Raw genomic sequence first — 16511 nt, 5'->3', positions numbered from 1 at the left:
CCAAGGATGCTCCATTTCAGTTGAACTGCACAAAAAATTTGGGTGGTTCATTTTCTCAACCGCCTCCTTTCTCGTCTGCAATGTAGAATTTTGGCGAGATACAGGACCAAGATGAGCCAGTAAACTGGTTGGGTGAAAGTAGTGGCCAAGTTGCTCAAACCTCCCTCGGCACGAGGCCACTATTTGAGGATAAACCTACAAGCCAAGTTCAGATTGTCTGTGCTGCCTCTTATGTACTCGAAAGTTTACTCATACAAGAACTAATTTTAGCAAGAAGTACCTCCGATTGAACACCATTTACTAGTCCATACCCTAGGTAATTAAAGTTCATCCATGGATCATATTGGCTGTGATCTCAATCATTTGGATGCATAAACATACTGAACATGTGTATATTTGAATCTTTCTGTAAATTATGTATGAATATTGTCGTGTGATCTATCAATCATATGGATGCATAGATATGCTGAGCTTGTGTATATATGAATCTTTTGAGTTGTTGATTGTGAATGTTGGCTATGGATATGAACGTGTCCTGTGAACTTGAGTTTGATATGAATGTTTACCTTTTCTGTTGTATTTGTGTGTGAACTTATTAGTATGCCTACTGTGGGGTATAAAACGTAGGTCTTTTATAAAAGTAATGCCATGTCCAGTTTATATTTTCCCTTCTAACCACATTATATATATTTATATTATTACTATTATCGTATATTTTATAGAGACTTATATATACATTATAAAACATCCCAACTTATAAAAGTAAATGTTTAACGGAAGTTGGCAAGGAAAATCCTGGTTGTTTTTGACTCACAGGCAAGGAAAATCCTGGTTGTTTTTGACTCACACGCAAGGAAAATCCTGGTGATTACGAAGATTTTAAGGACCAATTTAATAATAACGCGCTCATTTTTATTTTGAGCAATAACTCACTAATTTCTTAATTATATATATATATATATAATGTGCCTCTCCGGTTTATTCTTTGATATTAATTGCTCCTTCTAACATAACATTATACGTATATATAACGAGCCCAACTAATATGTGTATTTCAAGGAAGTGCAAATGGGTTGGGATTTCTTAGAAAATATAAATGGGCCTGATTGACGTGAAATTATTTGTTCACCCAGCCCAGCAAATGGACTGTACATTCTAGAAAACAGGGGTTAAATATATGCCACATTTTTGCAGGCTCACATGTGGGCCAATAGGTCGAAGCCTACGCAGGCATTGTCAACTTGATAAAAAATGATTGTGTCATCCACAGCCATTAGATTTATATCCAACGGCCGGCATGCACCTTCAATCTCTCGTCTTCTTCCTCCAGCGTCGCCGGGACCGCCTGGTTTGGCCTCCGGCGGCTAGCGGCTCTGCTTAGCACACATCGCTGCGAAGCGCTACCCCACTGCCAGCCAGGCTATCCCTCCACCCCTCGACACCTCCTGTTATTCTCCACAGACTACAACCCCACGCCGCAACAGAACCAGTTATAACCCTTCTCCTCCTCTCAATCTGCGACTCCACTGCCGCGTTTTCCCATCTCCGAGTCGTTCCCGTCCGGGGCCTCGCCGTCGTCCACCGCCTCGCTGCGTTCGGTGCGGCCTGGTCAACAAACGAGAGTCATCGGAAGAGGACTTTACGTGGAGAGCCTGACGGTTGGGACCCACGAGGTCCATGGTCGCACGCAAGGAAAGTTCCTCCTTATTAAGCTGAAAAAATGTTTCCTCCACCTGACAGCTGGGACCCACCGGCTGTATCTTCGCACGGAAGGAAGTGTCTCCTTGTTTTGCGAAAAAAATTATTCATCCCGTTGACAGCTGGGACCCGTCAGATTTGGTGACTGACTTGTGGGCCTACTAAGTGGATGTGTACAATCAGTAGTATATTTCGTCTGTTTGCTACTGATGTTGTTTTCAATGTACAATCAGTAGTATATTTCGTCTGTTGGTTGAATAAATGTGTTGTTAGAACGACAAACACAATTGTTTTTTGAAACTCGGAATACATTTTCCACTTGTTGATAACATGCAGCCCACTGATGAAGGCCCAATAGAGAATCCCATAATTAACTGGAAGGGAGGCTCTCACATGAATCCGGCCCAGGTACATGCTCATGGTCTCCTAAACATAAATAAGTAAATAAATAAAGCTAAATGCTCATGCACCAGTTCTTTGGGAAAATAGCTAGCCCAGTATTTCTTTTTAAAGAATACGCAAGCTAGGCCTATTTGTTTTCTCCGAATTACTGAGCTGCAAATCTTTCAAGACGAGGAGGGATGCATTCTGACCTGGCTTAAGAGTATGGTCAATGTCTGTTAAAAGTAATATCAAAAGGGGTTGAAAATTCCAAAAAAATTATAGCAAATGGGATATAAGTTTCTTTTTTTGTTTTTGTTCTTCACTAATATCTTATACGTATTTCATTGGATTTAACATGACATAGTACTAATTTATTTTTAAATTTGTTTTACTATGGCTATTAATTTTTGGATTAGGAATATTTCGTTCTTGAGCAAAAATTTATGAATTTTCAAAATTTCCCACATATTTAGTTAATTTTTCGACCCTGGTACTGACCAGAAAATGGCCAGCAATTCTAAAAATGGAAAACGGGCTGCAATAAATTCCATATGAATTAGAAAATGAGTAAAAAATATAAAAATAATAGCAAATGGGCTATACACGCCACGAATTTCGAGGCTGACTTGTTTACGAAAGGCTTTGTCACTGAACATACGATTCTAGCAGCAGTTAGTGTTGGATGTCCATCCAACGGCCGACGTGCTTCTTTAATATCTGATCTTCCTGCTCCAGCCCCTAAACTAGTGCCGGCGGGACTGCCTGCTCCCTTGTTTTGTGGCCTGCTGTGATGCCGCACAGGCTTTCCCGGCGCACCCTAATCCCTCCGCTGGCATGGCCGTACGCAATCAACTGCCTCCTTATTACGCAAAAAAATGATTCCTCCCACTGACATCTGGGGCGCACCGGTTGGGAGGCTAACCTGTGGGCCTACTAAGTTGACGCGTACGCAGGGCTTGTCAACTTAGTCAAAAAACGATTCTAGCAACAGTAACCATTGGATTTGAATCGAACGGTCCTGCTGCTTCTTCAATCGCTGCTCTTCTTGCACCAGCCGCCCAAACTAGCGCCAGGGAGACCGCCTGCTCCTGCCTCCAGTGGCCGGATGTGCTGCCGATGAGGCCTCATCGCCCCTACTACTCCCACCGCTAGCCAGGCCCTGCGGTGACGGCAGCCTCACACCACAGCCGAACCAGTGAACCCTCGTACTCCTCTCCATGTGGGCATCCACTGCCGCATCTTCCCCGGCTCCGCGTCGTCCCCTTCCTAGGCCTCACCGTCGTCCACCGCCTTGGTGCTCTCGGCGCGGCGTGGTCAACGTGGTCAACGACATTCCATTGGAATAGTACTGTACGTGGAGAGGCTGACAGCTGGGTCCACTGCCACAGCCCAGTTTTTTTGTGATTTGCCAAGTAAGTCGCTTTGTCAGGCCTGTTGGGCTGTAAATCTTTCAAGACGAGGAGGAGAGCTTTCATTTGGCTGGCCGAGAAAATGGCCCATCAGTAATGAGAAATGGGCTGTACATTTTTAAAACACATCAAACCGGCAATTAGTTTCAAATATCTTTTTTTCATTTCGAGATTTGAAATTACATTAATTTTTATGCGTGGAGAATTTGTTGGATTTTATATTGATATACATTTATTTTTAAAATCAGTTTGAATGTGAGTCAAAATTTCGGGATTAAAAACAGTTCGGACCGCACCGAAATATGCAAAATTTCATATAATTTTTTAACCGTGGCCACAATATGGGCTGTAATGCTAACAAAAAGAATATGTGCTCCAAAAAAACCTTTATAATTAGCAAATGGGCTGTAAATTATTACAAATAATGGCAGATGGGATGTATGCTGTTTCCCACAGATTTGAGGCTTTCCAAAAAAAGGTTGACGCACAAGCAGTGACTGTTGGATGGCCATCCAACGGTCGTCGTGCTTCTTCAATCTCTACTCTTCCTGCTCCAGCCGCTCAAACAGGCGCCGGCGGGACTACCTGCTCCCTCCTCCCCGTGGCCGGCTCTGTTGCCGCGCAGGCCTCACCGCCCCACTGTACTCCCATCGCTGGCCTAGCCATCCATCTACTCACCCACACCTGTTGTTATTCTCCGGCGACGGCAGACGAACCAGTAAACCCTTGTACAGTCCTACTCCCCTCCGCATGGGAAACAACTGCCGAGTCTTCCCTGCCTCCGCGTCGTCCCTTCCTAGGCCTCGCCGTCGTCCACCGCCCTAGTGCTCTCGACGCGGCCTGGTCAACGTGGTCAACGACCGACATGCATCTGAAGTGGACTTTAGGTGGAGAGGCCGACAGTTGGGTCCACGGCCGCATGCAAGAAATGCCTCCTTATTACGCGCAAAATAATGATTCCTCCACCTGACATCTGGGACCCACCGAAAGGGCCTCTGTATTTCGCGAAAAAAATGTTACCGCCGCTGACAGCTCGGACCCACCAGCTATATCTTCGCACGCAAGGAAGTGCCTCCTTATTACGGACAAAAAAATGAATACTCCCCCTGTTAGCTGGGACCCAGTATAGTGGCAGGCTGACTTGTGGGCCTACTAAGTTGACGGGGACGGAGGGCTTTGTCAACTTAGTCAATATGCACGATTCTAGCTCCAGTGACCATACGATGTCCATCCAACGGCCGTCGTGCTTCTTCAACCTCTGGTCTTCTTGCTCCAGCCGCCCAAACCAGGGCCGGTCGTGCATCGTGCTCCTGCCTCCCATGGCCAGCTGCGATACTGCGGAGGCCTCACCGCCCCCAACTACTCCTACCGCTGGCCAGGCCATCCCTCTACTCACCCACACCCCCTGTTACTCTGCGGCGACGGCAGCCTCACACCGCAGCGAACCAGTGCCCTCGTACTCCTCTACGCGTGGGCATCCACTGCCGCGTCTTCGCCGGCTCCGCGTAGTCCCCTTCCTAGGCCTCGCTATCGTCCACCGCCCTAGTGCTCTCGGCGTGGCGTGGTCAACGTGGTCGGGAACAGCTTCCATCGGACGTGGACTGTACGTGGAGAGGCTGACAGCTGGGTCCACGGCCGCAGCAAGGAAGAGCCTCCTTATTACGTGCAAAATAATTATTCCTCCACCTGACAGCGGGCACCCACAGGATGGGCCACCGTATTTCGCCCCCCTGACTGCTGGAACCCACCAGCTACATCTTCGCAGGCAAGGAAGTGCCTGACAGTCAGGACCCACCTAGTCGAAGCGTACGTAGCGTTAACATTCTAGTCGCGAACGTGTACGTACATACTGGTCGATGTAGAGGCGCGCATGTGTCGTAGTAGAGGCGCACACGTGTCGTAGTAGAGGCGCACACGTAGCATGTACACGTACGTACAGCGGCCAGGGTGCAAGAAAGAAAATACGGCCACGTATGTGTACATACGGGCGGGGTCTCGAACGCCTACTCGCGCATACGTACGGTGAGGGCTCGTGTACATGGCTGGGTCGGAACGGAGAAACAGCGTCGTCGTCGTGTTCATGGGTTGGGACGGAATGCGTGCTCGTGTTCATCGGGAGGGCTTGGACGGAAGAGGCAATGGAAACGAGGCCTGGCGTACCGCACAACAGAGGAAACAAACCTCCTACGGTCGAAACGGGGGTCCTGTTGATCGGGAGGGGTGTGGCATACCGCAAAATAGAGGAAACAGACCTCCTACGGTCGAAACGGGGGTCCTGTTGATTGGGAGGGGTGTGGCGTACCGCAAAATGGAGGAAACGGACCTCCTACGGTCGAAACGGGGGTCCTGTTGATCGGGAGGGGTGTGGCGTACCGCAAAACGGAGGAAAAGGATTTGTGTTGGAGCGCTACGGTCGAAACGGGGTCCTGTTCATCGGGAGGGGTGTGGCGTATCACAAAACGGGACTCCACGGGATACTGTTCATCTCCACCGTTGACCCCCTCCAGCCTCCACGAGCTACTGTTCATCCACCGTCGACCTCCTCCAGCCTCCACGGGCTCCTGTTCATCCAGCCTCCACCGTGCTACTCCACCGGCTACTATTCAACCACCCCTCCACTGTCTACTGTTCATCCATCCCTCCACACCACGAGGTCCTGTTCAACCACCCCTCCACGGGCACCCCTCCACCGTCTACTATTCATCCTTCCCTCCACACCACGGGGTCCTGTTCATCCACCCCTCCACGGGCACCCCTCCACCATCTACTATTCATCCAGCCCTCCACCACACCACGGGGTCCTGTTCATCCAGAGGCAACGCCACCGCTCACTGTTCATCCCCCCCCTCCCGCAACGCTCACTGTTCATCCCATCGATCGGCTTTAGTTAGCAGCAGTAGCCAAGGAATCGCTTGATCAGGTTCAGTTAACAACCATCGATCGATCGCTCGGGTTCAGTAACGCGTAGCCTGCAGTGCAATCGCTCGGGTTCAGTTAGAGCCCAACGCCTTGCTCGGGTTCAGTTAGAGCCAACGCCTCGCACACACGCGCGTACGTGTACGAGAGAAACATGCATCGCTCGGCCCTCGACCTCCCACCGTAACCGGGAACTCCCCAAAATTTTCCTCCCCCTCGCTTCTACCACGGTTTTTTCCGTCATGGATGGCCCAAAGAATGTCATGCAGCTGCGTCTCCGGCCCGCCCAAGACAAAAAGCCCATTTTCTGTCATGATTTTTTGTCATAGAAGTAGGAGCCCACCACATCTATGATGATACCGGGTTTTGTCACAATTATCGTCATAGAAGTGTCATATGTATGACAGAAAAAAATTTCATTCGGCCCAAAATGTCACAGATGTGTCTTTTTTGTAGTGTATGTCCATGTGATCATCTTCAGATAGATGGAAATCATGTTTGCTATCATATTCTTTCTTTATTTCTTCAAAATTTTCATCTATATCTTGTCTTAATTCTTTTAAGATTTCCTCTTTTAGTGCTTTTTTTATTATTTTTGACCATTCTTCAAATCTTTTATCCATTTCTCGATCTATGTATTCACTCTCTAGAGGGTCAATTCCCATTAGAAGGCATTCTTGATATGTAAGATATTTTGGGGATTCTTCCTTCTTTATATTATTTGAGCTTGACGCTTCTCCCTTTGTAGGAATTGCTGAACCGGGTATATTTTTATCTATGCCTCTTCGCTTTAGGATATATTCTTTTGCCTTTTGGTCAATACAATAACTCTCTGCTATTATGTCCCATAGCCCGTTTCAAGGCATCATTGATATTATCATATCTTTTGAATGTCAGTTCTTCATTTCTTCACTTTGTCGCATACTTCTCCTTTTGAATTTCTTCCCATAACATGTATATTCCTAGCTTATTTTCATCAAGCATAATATATAAAGGTTCTTCTTTTTTTTTACTTCCATTTTTGCTGTCTTTTATATTTTTTGTTCAACATATTAAAATATTCTACAAGAGTATTGAGATTAGATAACACGTATCCTTTCTCTTCTCTCTTCACTGTGTATTGATACCAAAGATTATCCAATAAGCATCCTTAGATCTCATCAATATGGATATGGCTCTTTGGTTTGAAATTGAATTTATTTGGTGGAGATATTTTTAATTTATTATCATCTATAAATATAAAGCATTCACTTCCACTTTCGAATATTCCTCTTTTCACTTCTATAAAATTTGTGAATGAGAAAATATGTCAGGTAAACTATTATATTTTCCCTTAATATCCTCAAATATTACTTTATATCATGGCTATAGTATCTTCAAATAAGACCCATCTTCTTGTTGAGCTTTTCTTACTATTCACTTTATTGTAATATCGACATATAGCTTCACAATCTGTCCTTACTGTGAATTCTTTAGATGCTAGATCTAGCCTAAAGGCATTAACTGTGTTTACTACTGCAAGGATTTCCCTATCAATATTATTTATTGCCTTTAATTTATACTTCCTGAAGCATATCTGCATATTTTTCTTCTACTTTTTGAATATTTATTAGGCTTTTGTTTTAGTATAGCTCCCCATGCTACCTTAGATGCATTTGTTTCAATTATAAAGCAATTGTTTTCTAAAAGCAGTTCTAGGGGTTTTAAATTCCCGGCTTTTTCCTTGATGGATTTAAATAATTTTACATTTTTAGGATTGAAATATATTTGACCATTTTTCTTAATTTAACATATAAAGGTCTGACTATCTTTGCTAAGTTATCTATATAATTCCTTGCATAGTTTATAATTCCTAGAATCGTTGTAAAATCTTTTTATAACTCATATTATCGCGAAACTCTAATATTTTCTTTGCAGTATGTTCTTGTAAATGTATTTTTCCTTCTCCTATTTCATGATCAAGGAAATTTATTTTCTCCTTGCAAATTTCCATCTTGTTTTTGGATAATATGAGCCAATTTGTTCTACCTACTGAAAGAACACTTCAAAATGGGTTATATGCTTTTAGTATGACCTTGAGAATACTAATAAATCATCTACATATACCAATATAAATGCTTGATTCTAGTTAAACATATTTTGCATTTTCCTTTGAAATAGCGCAGGAGCATTCTTTAGGCCCAACAGAACCGCTAGACATTCATAATGGCCTTGTGGACAAGTAAATGTTGTCTATGGGATAGATTCTTCGTCCATTTTTACTTGCTAAAATCCTCCTTTTAAATCAAATTTAGAGAAATATTTGTTTCCTTGTATTTTATTGATCCATTCTTTCTTATTCGGTATATTATATGCTCTTCCATCGTATTATCATTAAGCCTTTTTAAAATGAATTACCATTTTGGATTTACCTCTTACCTTTTCAGCATGATTTCTAACTATAAAAGTAGCAGACCGATGAGGGCTTTTGGTTTATCTAATTGTTGTAGTTTTAGTAGCTCTTCAATATGCTTCTTGAACTCTTCAAAATCTTTAGGAGTAGCTTTTGTTAATCCTGGCTTAATTATATAGTACGACTTCATGATATTAATTTTGCAAACTATAGAGTTCTTATCCCAATGTTTTGTTGATATTTTCCCAACAATTTGTATGTTTCCTAGTCTTTGCACAATCTTGTATTTTTTTTGGATATTATATCTCTATAAAATTTTTTTGAGAATGATTATAACCCTATGGATTATGTACATGTATTTACTATATGATATTCTTCTATGGTCTCGCTAAGTTCTTCTTTATAGAAATCAAGGGGATCTGAACTTGTGCTATATTCATCATCTAAATTAGCTCTTTCCATGCATTCAGTTGCACCTTTATCTTTGTCATCACTAATTTTTGTATATGACATAAGAGATTTTGTCTCTTCTATCAATGCAGCTTTATAGTTCATAAACCTAATACTACTACTTCCTTCATAGTTTTGATAGGTTATATAGTTTTCAGGTTGCGTTAATTTTTCTTCTCTATTAATTCACCTATCTTACGGTGCTTCTACCGCTCTTCTTTAGAACCAGTTTTAAGTGGATTCATAAATTTTATACCTTTTGATTCCATACTACCAATAACATCATTCACATTTACTCTATATCTAAATCTACTTCTGTTAGTGAGACTTTCTATAAATTATATGCTTAGGCAATCCTTGCAGTACAATAAATTCCTTTAGGCTATATCTAGTATTTAAAGAATTCATAGTAAGGACAGACTGTGAAGCTATATGTCGATATTACAATAAAATGAATAGTACAGAAAACTCCACAAGAAGATGGGTATTATTTGAAGATACTATAGATGAGAATGGATATAAAGTAATATTTGAGCATATTAAGGGAAAAGATAATAGTTTACCTGACATATTTTCTCGTTCACAAATCTTACAGAAATGAAGAGAGGAACACTCGGCGGTCGAATTGAATATTTTATATTTCGAGATGATAATAAATTAAAAATATTTCCACCAAATACATTCAATTTCAAACCGAAGCGCCATATCCGTATTGATGAGATCCAAGGATGCTTATAGGATAATCTTTGGTATCAATACACAGTGAAGAGAGAAGAAAAGGGATACATGTTATCTACTGTCAGTAGTCTTGCAGAATATTTTAATATGTTATACAAAAATATACCAAAGACAGTAAAATTTATGTACAAAAATAAGAACCTTTGTATATTATGTTTGATGCAAATAAGCCAGGAATATACATGCCACAGGAAGAAATTCAAATAGAGAAGTTTTCAGCAAAGCGAAGAAACGAATAACTAACATTCAAAAGATATGATAATATCAATGACGCCTTGAAGCGGGCAAGTGACATAATAGGAGGGAATTATTGTATTGACCCAAAGGCTAAAGAATATATTAGAAGTGAAGAGTCATACTTAAAAATATACCCGCTTCAACAACTCCTACAAAGGGGAAAGCATCAAGCTCGAACAATATAAAGAAGGAAGAATCCCCAAAATATCATACATATCAAGAATGAATTCTAAAGGGAATTAACCCTCTAGATATTGAATACATAGATCAAGAAATGGATAAAAGAGTTGAATAATTGTCAAAAAATAATAAAGAAAGAATTGAAAGAGGAAATCTTAAAAGAATTAAGACAAGAAATAGATGAAAAATTGAAGAAATAAAGAAATAATGTGATAAAAAATATGATTTCCATTTGTCTGATGACGATCACATGGAGATAGCTGGGCATGGGCAGCCTGTTGAATAGAAGTCCATATACCTGAATTTATTTTGCAATCAATTACTCGGGCACGAAAGACCTCCCCGAATATTGATAATATCCCAATAGGAGCGAATCTGAATATTGATAATGTATTATCAAATATATTGGCGGGGAAGACTCTCAATAAAAAATAAAAATAAAATAAGATAAATATATCTTATCATGCAACGAGAAGCCAGGATTTCAGCCATAACAAAGTCCTCGGTCCAGACAAAGTTCTCAGTCTAGACAAAGTTCTCGGTGTGCACATAAACATTAGTCTAGCATGGGAGTCATGCAAGGCATGATTGTGCAAACTTTGGGGCACTTCAGCAATGCATAAGGCATCAAGCTATGGTGTACTTCAGTCTCCAAGTATGACGCGGAAGAATAAAGAAGGGAGCATCTAGCATCCCTCCTACACTATAAAAGAAGGAGGACTCAACGCTGTGGAGAACACACACAGAAGAGGCGGAGTCCAGAGTTACGAGCAAGAAGAGCAGCCTCCATACTACTCTCACTTTCCTTACTAGTAGTAACACCACCACTTGTAGAATAGCCACCATATCGAAAGTGCTATCATCGCCTGATAATAAGGTATCCTTTTTTCTAATCCCTTCGGGGCCTTCCAAAAGGGAAAACCATATGAAAATTGTGTTGTGGAAATGATGTAGTTTCATGCTTCACTTGGTGTTTTATTTATGAATTTATGGAACGAATTCTTATGTTAGGGATCCTTTAAAAGAAACCTCCGTCGGTAGTTCTCTGTTTAGCCTTCTGTCGCGTTTGAATGAGAACCTTGTGGTTGCAGAGAAGTGTTCCCTTCGGGTGGAACTGCGTGAGAAGACAATAGAAATTTACCCCATAAGTTTGCATTGAAAAACATCAAGTGAACGAACCTAGCTACATCTGAAAAAAATGAAAAATATGGTGAGAACCGAGTAAGAAATCACATCACTTCGCACACCACCAGTTGTATTGTTGGCCTCACCATTATCCCTTGATAGATCCTACAATGAAAATTAACTAGCTTAATAAAGAATAGAACGTGTAAACAGTAGCAAAGAATTAAATATTATAGTGAATAGTGAATATATTCAAATAGCAAACAGTAGCAAAGAATTGAATACTTCCTCCGTTTTTATTTATTCCGCATATTAGCTTTGGTCAAAGTCAAGCTTTGCAAACTTTGACAAAGTTTATAGACAAAAATATTAATATATACAATAACAAATCAATACCATTAGATTCATTGTTGAATGTACTTCCACATCATATAGATTTTTTATGGTAAATATTTATATTATTTTCTATATATTTGGTCAAACTTTACAAAAGTTTGACTTCAATCATTCTAATATGCGGAGTAAATAAAAACGAAGGGAGTATTATAATGAATAGTCAATACTATTCAAATAGAATATTAGCCTAATCACTTATTAGCCTAATTATAGTTTGCACGTTCTATTTTTTAGCAAGCTGGTTATTTTTTAATTCTTGATCTATTAAGGGTTGGCGAGGCCAATAGTACAACCGACAGTGTGCGCACTGATGTGATATCCTACTCAGTACTCATCATATTTTTCATTATGTTGTTTTTCTGATGTAGCTAGATTCGTTCACTTCATGTTTTTAAATGCAAGCTTATGGGATAAATTCCTATCGTCTTCGCAGAAATTTCTACCAGAAGGAAACACTTCTCTACGACCACAAGGTTCTCATTCAAACGCCACACAAGACTAAACGGAGAACTACCAGCCAATGTTTTTTATAGGATCCTTAGCATAATGACATGTCCCGTAAATTCATAAATAAAAAACCCAAATGAAGCATGAAAGTACATCCTTTCCACAACATAATATACATGTGGTTCTTCCTTTCGGGAGGCCTCGAAGGGATTACACAAGCTAAAAAGGATACCTTATTATTCTTGACGATTACATCATCCTCGATATAGTGGCTATTCTACAAATGGTGTTGGTACTACTACTAAGCAAACTGAAAGTGTTCTTGAGGCTGCTCTTTTTGCTTGAAGCTCTGGACCCCGTCTTTTCTGTGCGTGTTTTTGGCTCTCTGAGGCCAGTTTCTCCTTTTATAGCTGTGAGGGAGGCCCTCGGGAGCCTTCTCCTCTTTATTCAAATGGCATAGCCATCTTACGCGTCCAGCTAGAGTGTGGATATGGATGCCTTCGCGAGAGCGGACGACAAACTGGCAGCTTCTTGTTACTCATATTGTTGTCTTCTCAGCTCTCATAACTCACACTGTTGTCTTCTTATTTGACTCACACCGTTGGCTTGACTGAAATTTTTGCCTTCTTCTTGGATGCATGTGGCCATGTTTGAGCTTGCTCTTCTTATCCATCTATTTATTTTTATTTTTAAATTGGGGTCTTCCCCGCCAATATAATTGATAATACATTATCAATCCGGATTCGCTCCTATTAGGATATTATCAATATTCGGGGAGGTGTGTGGGTGTGTGTGTGCCGACATACTACCCTAAAGGCCCAAACTGGTGCTTGTTCAGGTTTTTGCTTTTAATAAATGAACGGTCAGGCCAAGGCCTTGGTACCATTTTTCTCTTGTGTAGTTTTTTTGAGTTGGATTCCTCTTGTATATTATTATACACTTCATCTCGAATATTCGTATCCGTTTCTGCAACAAGTAATTTTAGACAGAGAAAATATGTTTTTACCGCTACGTCCCTGGTACCAGTATCAACTGAAATGTGACACGATACAACTAGTGGCAAAGTTATTAAACCATTCTTCGTTTTGTGGTTGTATCGTGGTAGTAGGTGGAAGAATCTCCTTTTGATCGATCTAGTCACTAGCTTTTGCCCCGTACGAAGACTCCAACATCTGAAGTACAAAATGCATAATGCACGTACGGATCCTGACGCAGGAACGCTGGGAGACATGAAGTGGTGCAAACTTAGAGCCCATTCGGATCTCCTCCACGATCCAACTTCTCGAGAAGCTGGCAAGAAGCCAGTCGAACGACCCGGCTCCTGGAATCTGGCTCCTGGAATCTGACTCGGCTCCAGTGCAATTTCTGGAAGCAGCCCCGCCCCAGCTCCTAGATTCTGGAGAAGCGGGAGTTGCCGGATATTACATTCCATGCCATCCCGAAGTGCTACAGCCCACCCAGCGAACCGTTTTCCTATCGCTAATGCCCCATCGAATCGTTTTTCTCTCGCTACAGTGTACCAAGTCGCTGCCGAACGCTCGCTGGCTCCCGTGAGAAGCGAGCTAGCACTAGCTCGCGCGAGAAGCTGGCTTTCGGAGAAGCCAGCGGACTTCCGAACGAGCCCTTAGTGAGTAAGAATAGCTTTATTCGAAAAAAGTAGGAATGGCAAAAAAATCACTTTGGTAGATGAGCTCTGGTGAGCCATATATTTTGAACAGTGTAAAATGGTATTCTGAAGTTTCAAAAAATTCAAAAAAAATTCAACGTGTTCATATGAATGTATTTACACATGTGTAATTTCTGATGATGAAATGAGTTACACAAAAATGGAAAATATCGTAAAGATGAACAATATATTCTGCTTGCGAGCTCATTTGAGCTCACGATGAACAGTAAAATCATAAAAAAAGGGAGTGAAACAAATATAGTCGTATAGAGTGTGCCACAGCTGTGTGGAAGCACGCAGGACCACCTTGTATTGATGACATTTTGCCTCTCGATGGTAAGTCCCTCAATATGGAATAAAATTCCTTTTTCCCCATAAAAAGGAAAATAATTTTTAAAAAATGATGTTTTTTTGGTCTGTTTGGTTCATAAGTCCTAGGACTTTTTTTAGTCCCAACTTATAAGCCCCAAGTCCCTAAAAAGTTCCTACCTGTTTGGTTCCCGGGACTTATAAGTCTCTATAAGACCATATTACAACTATAAGTCTCTATAAGTCCCTCCTTAAGAGTCTTATTTCATAAGTCCCAAATGCCCATTTTAAAACCCTATAAGTCCTTCCTGTTTGGTTTAGATGAGACTAAAACTTGGATACGTTTTAGTCCCATGACTAAAAATAGTGGGACTAAAACTTGCTAGTCTCACCCATGCTTGGATCCAAATACTAAAGAGACTAAAATCTAGTTATTGAGCATTTATTATCCTCGAAATCCTCCAATCCAGAACTAAGGAGAGGAATTAAATGAGGAGAGAGAGAGCTAATACATATTTTAGTAGGTTTCCCATGACTAAAAGATTTTAGCCTCAAGACTAGTCCTAGCCTCTCTTTAGTCAAGGGTGCTTGGAACTTTAGCCTCTAAAAGAGACTATTTTTAGTCAGACTAAAAATAGTACCTTGTATCCAAGCACCCTCTTATAGAGACTTATTTAAGTCCCTAGACCAATAAGTTTCTGGAAACAAACACCCTCTTATACAGATCTTAAACACAACGTCCTGGTCGAGGTGACTGCCTTCCGCGCCACGCCCGGGCATCCTGTGCTTTCGGCGAGTGGGTACGTTGGGACTTGGGACCAGCGATGGATGATATTGTCGCCTCTTTCCTCATCTTTTGATCCTTTTTCATTGGTGACATGATTAGTGCTGTATTTTTCCAACGTAAAGTCGATAGTAGTACTGTTGGTAGTCAAGGTCGTCGTCTAGGTATAGATCACCTTCATCGTTATAAATCCACGCTTTGCGTCGTCTCGTCGATCTAGTGAAGTTAGTCCAGACTCCACACATATAACCACAAGTCGGAAAGGAAAACCACGCGAGATGAACACACGCGACCTCCTCTTCTCCGGTCTCGACCTCGTCAAGCAACAGGCGAGCGCCGTGGCCTCCACCGTCTCACTGGCCAAGCCGTACCTCCCCGCAAAGCTAACCGAGATGAACACCGGCGACATCGTCGCCGGTCTCGGCTACGTCAAGAACCATACAGGAGCGACCGTGGCCTCCACCGTCTCATTGGCCAATCAGTACCTGCCCGCAAGGCTTACCGGGATGAACACCGGCGACATCGTCGCAGGTCTCAGCTACGTCAAGAACCATACAGCGGCCATGGTGTCGACGCGCGACGGCGCCGTGGGGACCGCGGCGATGGTCATCGGGGGCGCCGTGGGCGCCTACTTCCTCTGGCCCGCTGCGGCCGCCCCCGCCGCTGCCGGCGCCATGATGAAGGCGCCTGGTGCCGCCGGCTTCCTCATCTCCCGCTCGGCGTTCCTGGCCAACCCGCAGGTCTACTACCAGATCCTCCGCACCGCTGGCGCCGCGGCGGCGGCCGCCGCATTCGTGTAGGGAAGCAAGCAAGCGCGCCCCTTCGATCTCCCCCGTTTACCTTGTTTCGTGTACTCTGTTTAACTGAGAGTGTGGCTCGACTATATGGGTGGTTCATTCCATAGTACTGTGTAGCGTTTACTCCTTGCCGTGGGAGCGATCGAGAAGATGGGATGGTAATAAGCGCTGCCTCGTACTCGTATTTTCCATTGTTCTAGTCATTGTGTTCTGTTTGCGATATTATGGTGTTTTGAAGCAACTGCTGGCTGCTGCTTCCTACTCCGTACTGTATTCTCAGTTCATGTGTGGAATTGTTCCTATATTGTTATATGTTATGATTCTGTTGTCTCTTCTGTACTAATCCATCTGAATATCCGATGGAGTACATGGTTTCGGGAAAACCGTGGGCAGATGACTACGGATCGACGCAGAAAATACGCGGAAATCAAGGTGTAAAAGAATCTTCTTTTGCTACATCTAGTCACCGTAGTGCTAAGAGCAACGCTGCATGCACGGGCTCTTTTTTACGGGATCAACGGACTGGCTAGATTGGCATGTTTTGATTGGGTAGAATTATGGTGAGGGGGCCACCCTCACTGAA

At 42.4% G+C, this 16511-nt stretch overlaps 1 protein-coding gene and 1 long non-coding RNA gene across 2 annotated transcripts; one reads left to right on the top strand and one right to left on the bottom strand.

The window, feature by feature from the left end:
- Positions 1–10770: 10770 nt before the first annotated feature.
- Positions 10771–12739, bottom strand: LOC119359172. The gene is made up of 3 exons (XR_005172401.1): positions 12605–12739; positions 11623–11694; positions 10771–11518 (listed from the first exon to the last, which is right to left on the bottom strand). It is a non-coding gene; the product is annotated as an uncharacterized LOC119359172 (long non-coding RNA).
- A 2601-nt stretch (positions 12740–15340) lies between these two features.
- On the top strand, positions 15341–16240 carry LOC119353850. The gene has a single exon (XM_037620540.1). It carries the CDS (start codon positions 15410–15412, stop codon positions 15929–15931), a length of 522 nt encoding a protein of 173 aa, XP_037476437.1. The 5' UTR covers positions 15341–15409; the 3' UTR covers positions 15932–16240.
- The last annotated feature ends 271 nt before the right edge of the window (positions 16241–16511 follow it).

The sequence above is a fragment of the Triticum dicoccoides genome, chromosome 2A, assembly GCF_002162155.2.
Source record: "Triticum dicoccoides isolate Atlit2015 ecotype Zavitan chromosome 2A, WEW_v2.0, whole genome shotgun sequence".
Taxonomy (NCBI): Eukaryota; Viridiplantae; Streptophyta; class Magnoliopsida; order Poales; family Poaceae; genus Triticum; species Triticum dicoccoides.
This window is presented reverse-complemented; position numbering and strand designations above follow the sequence as displayed.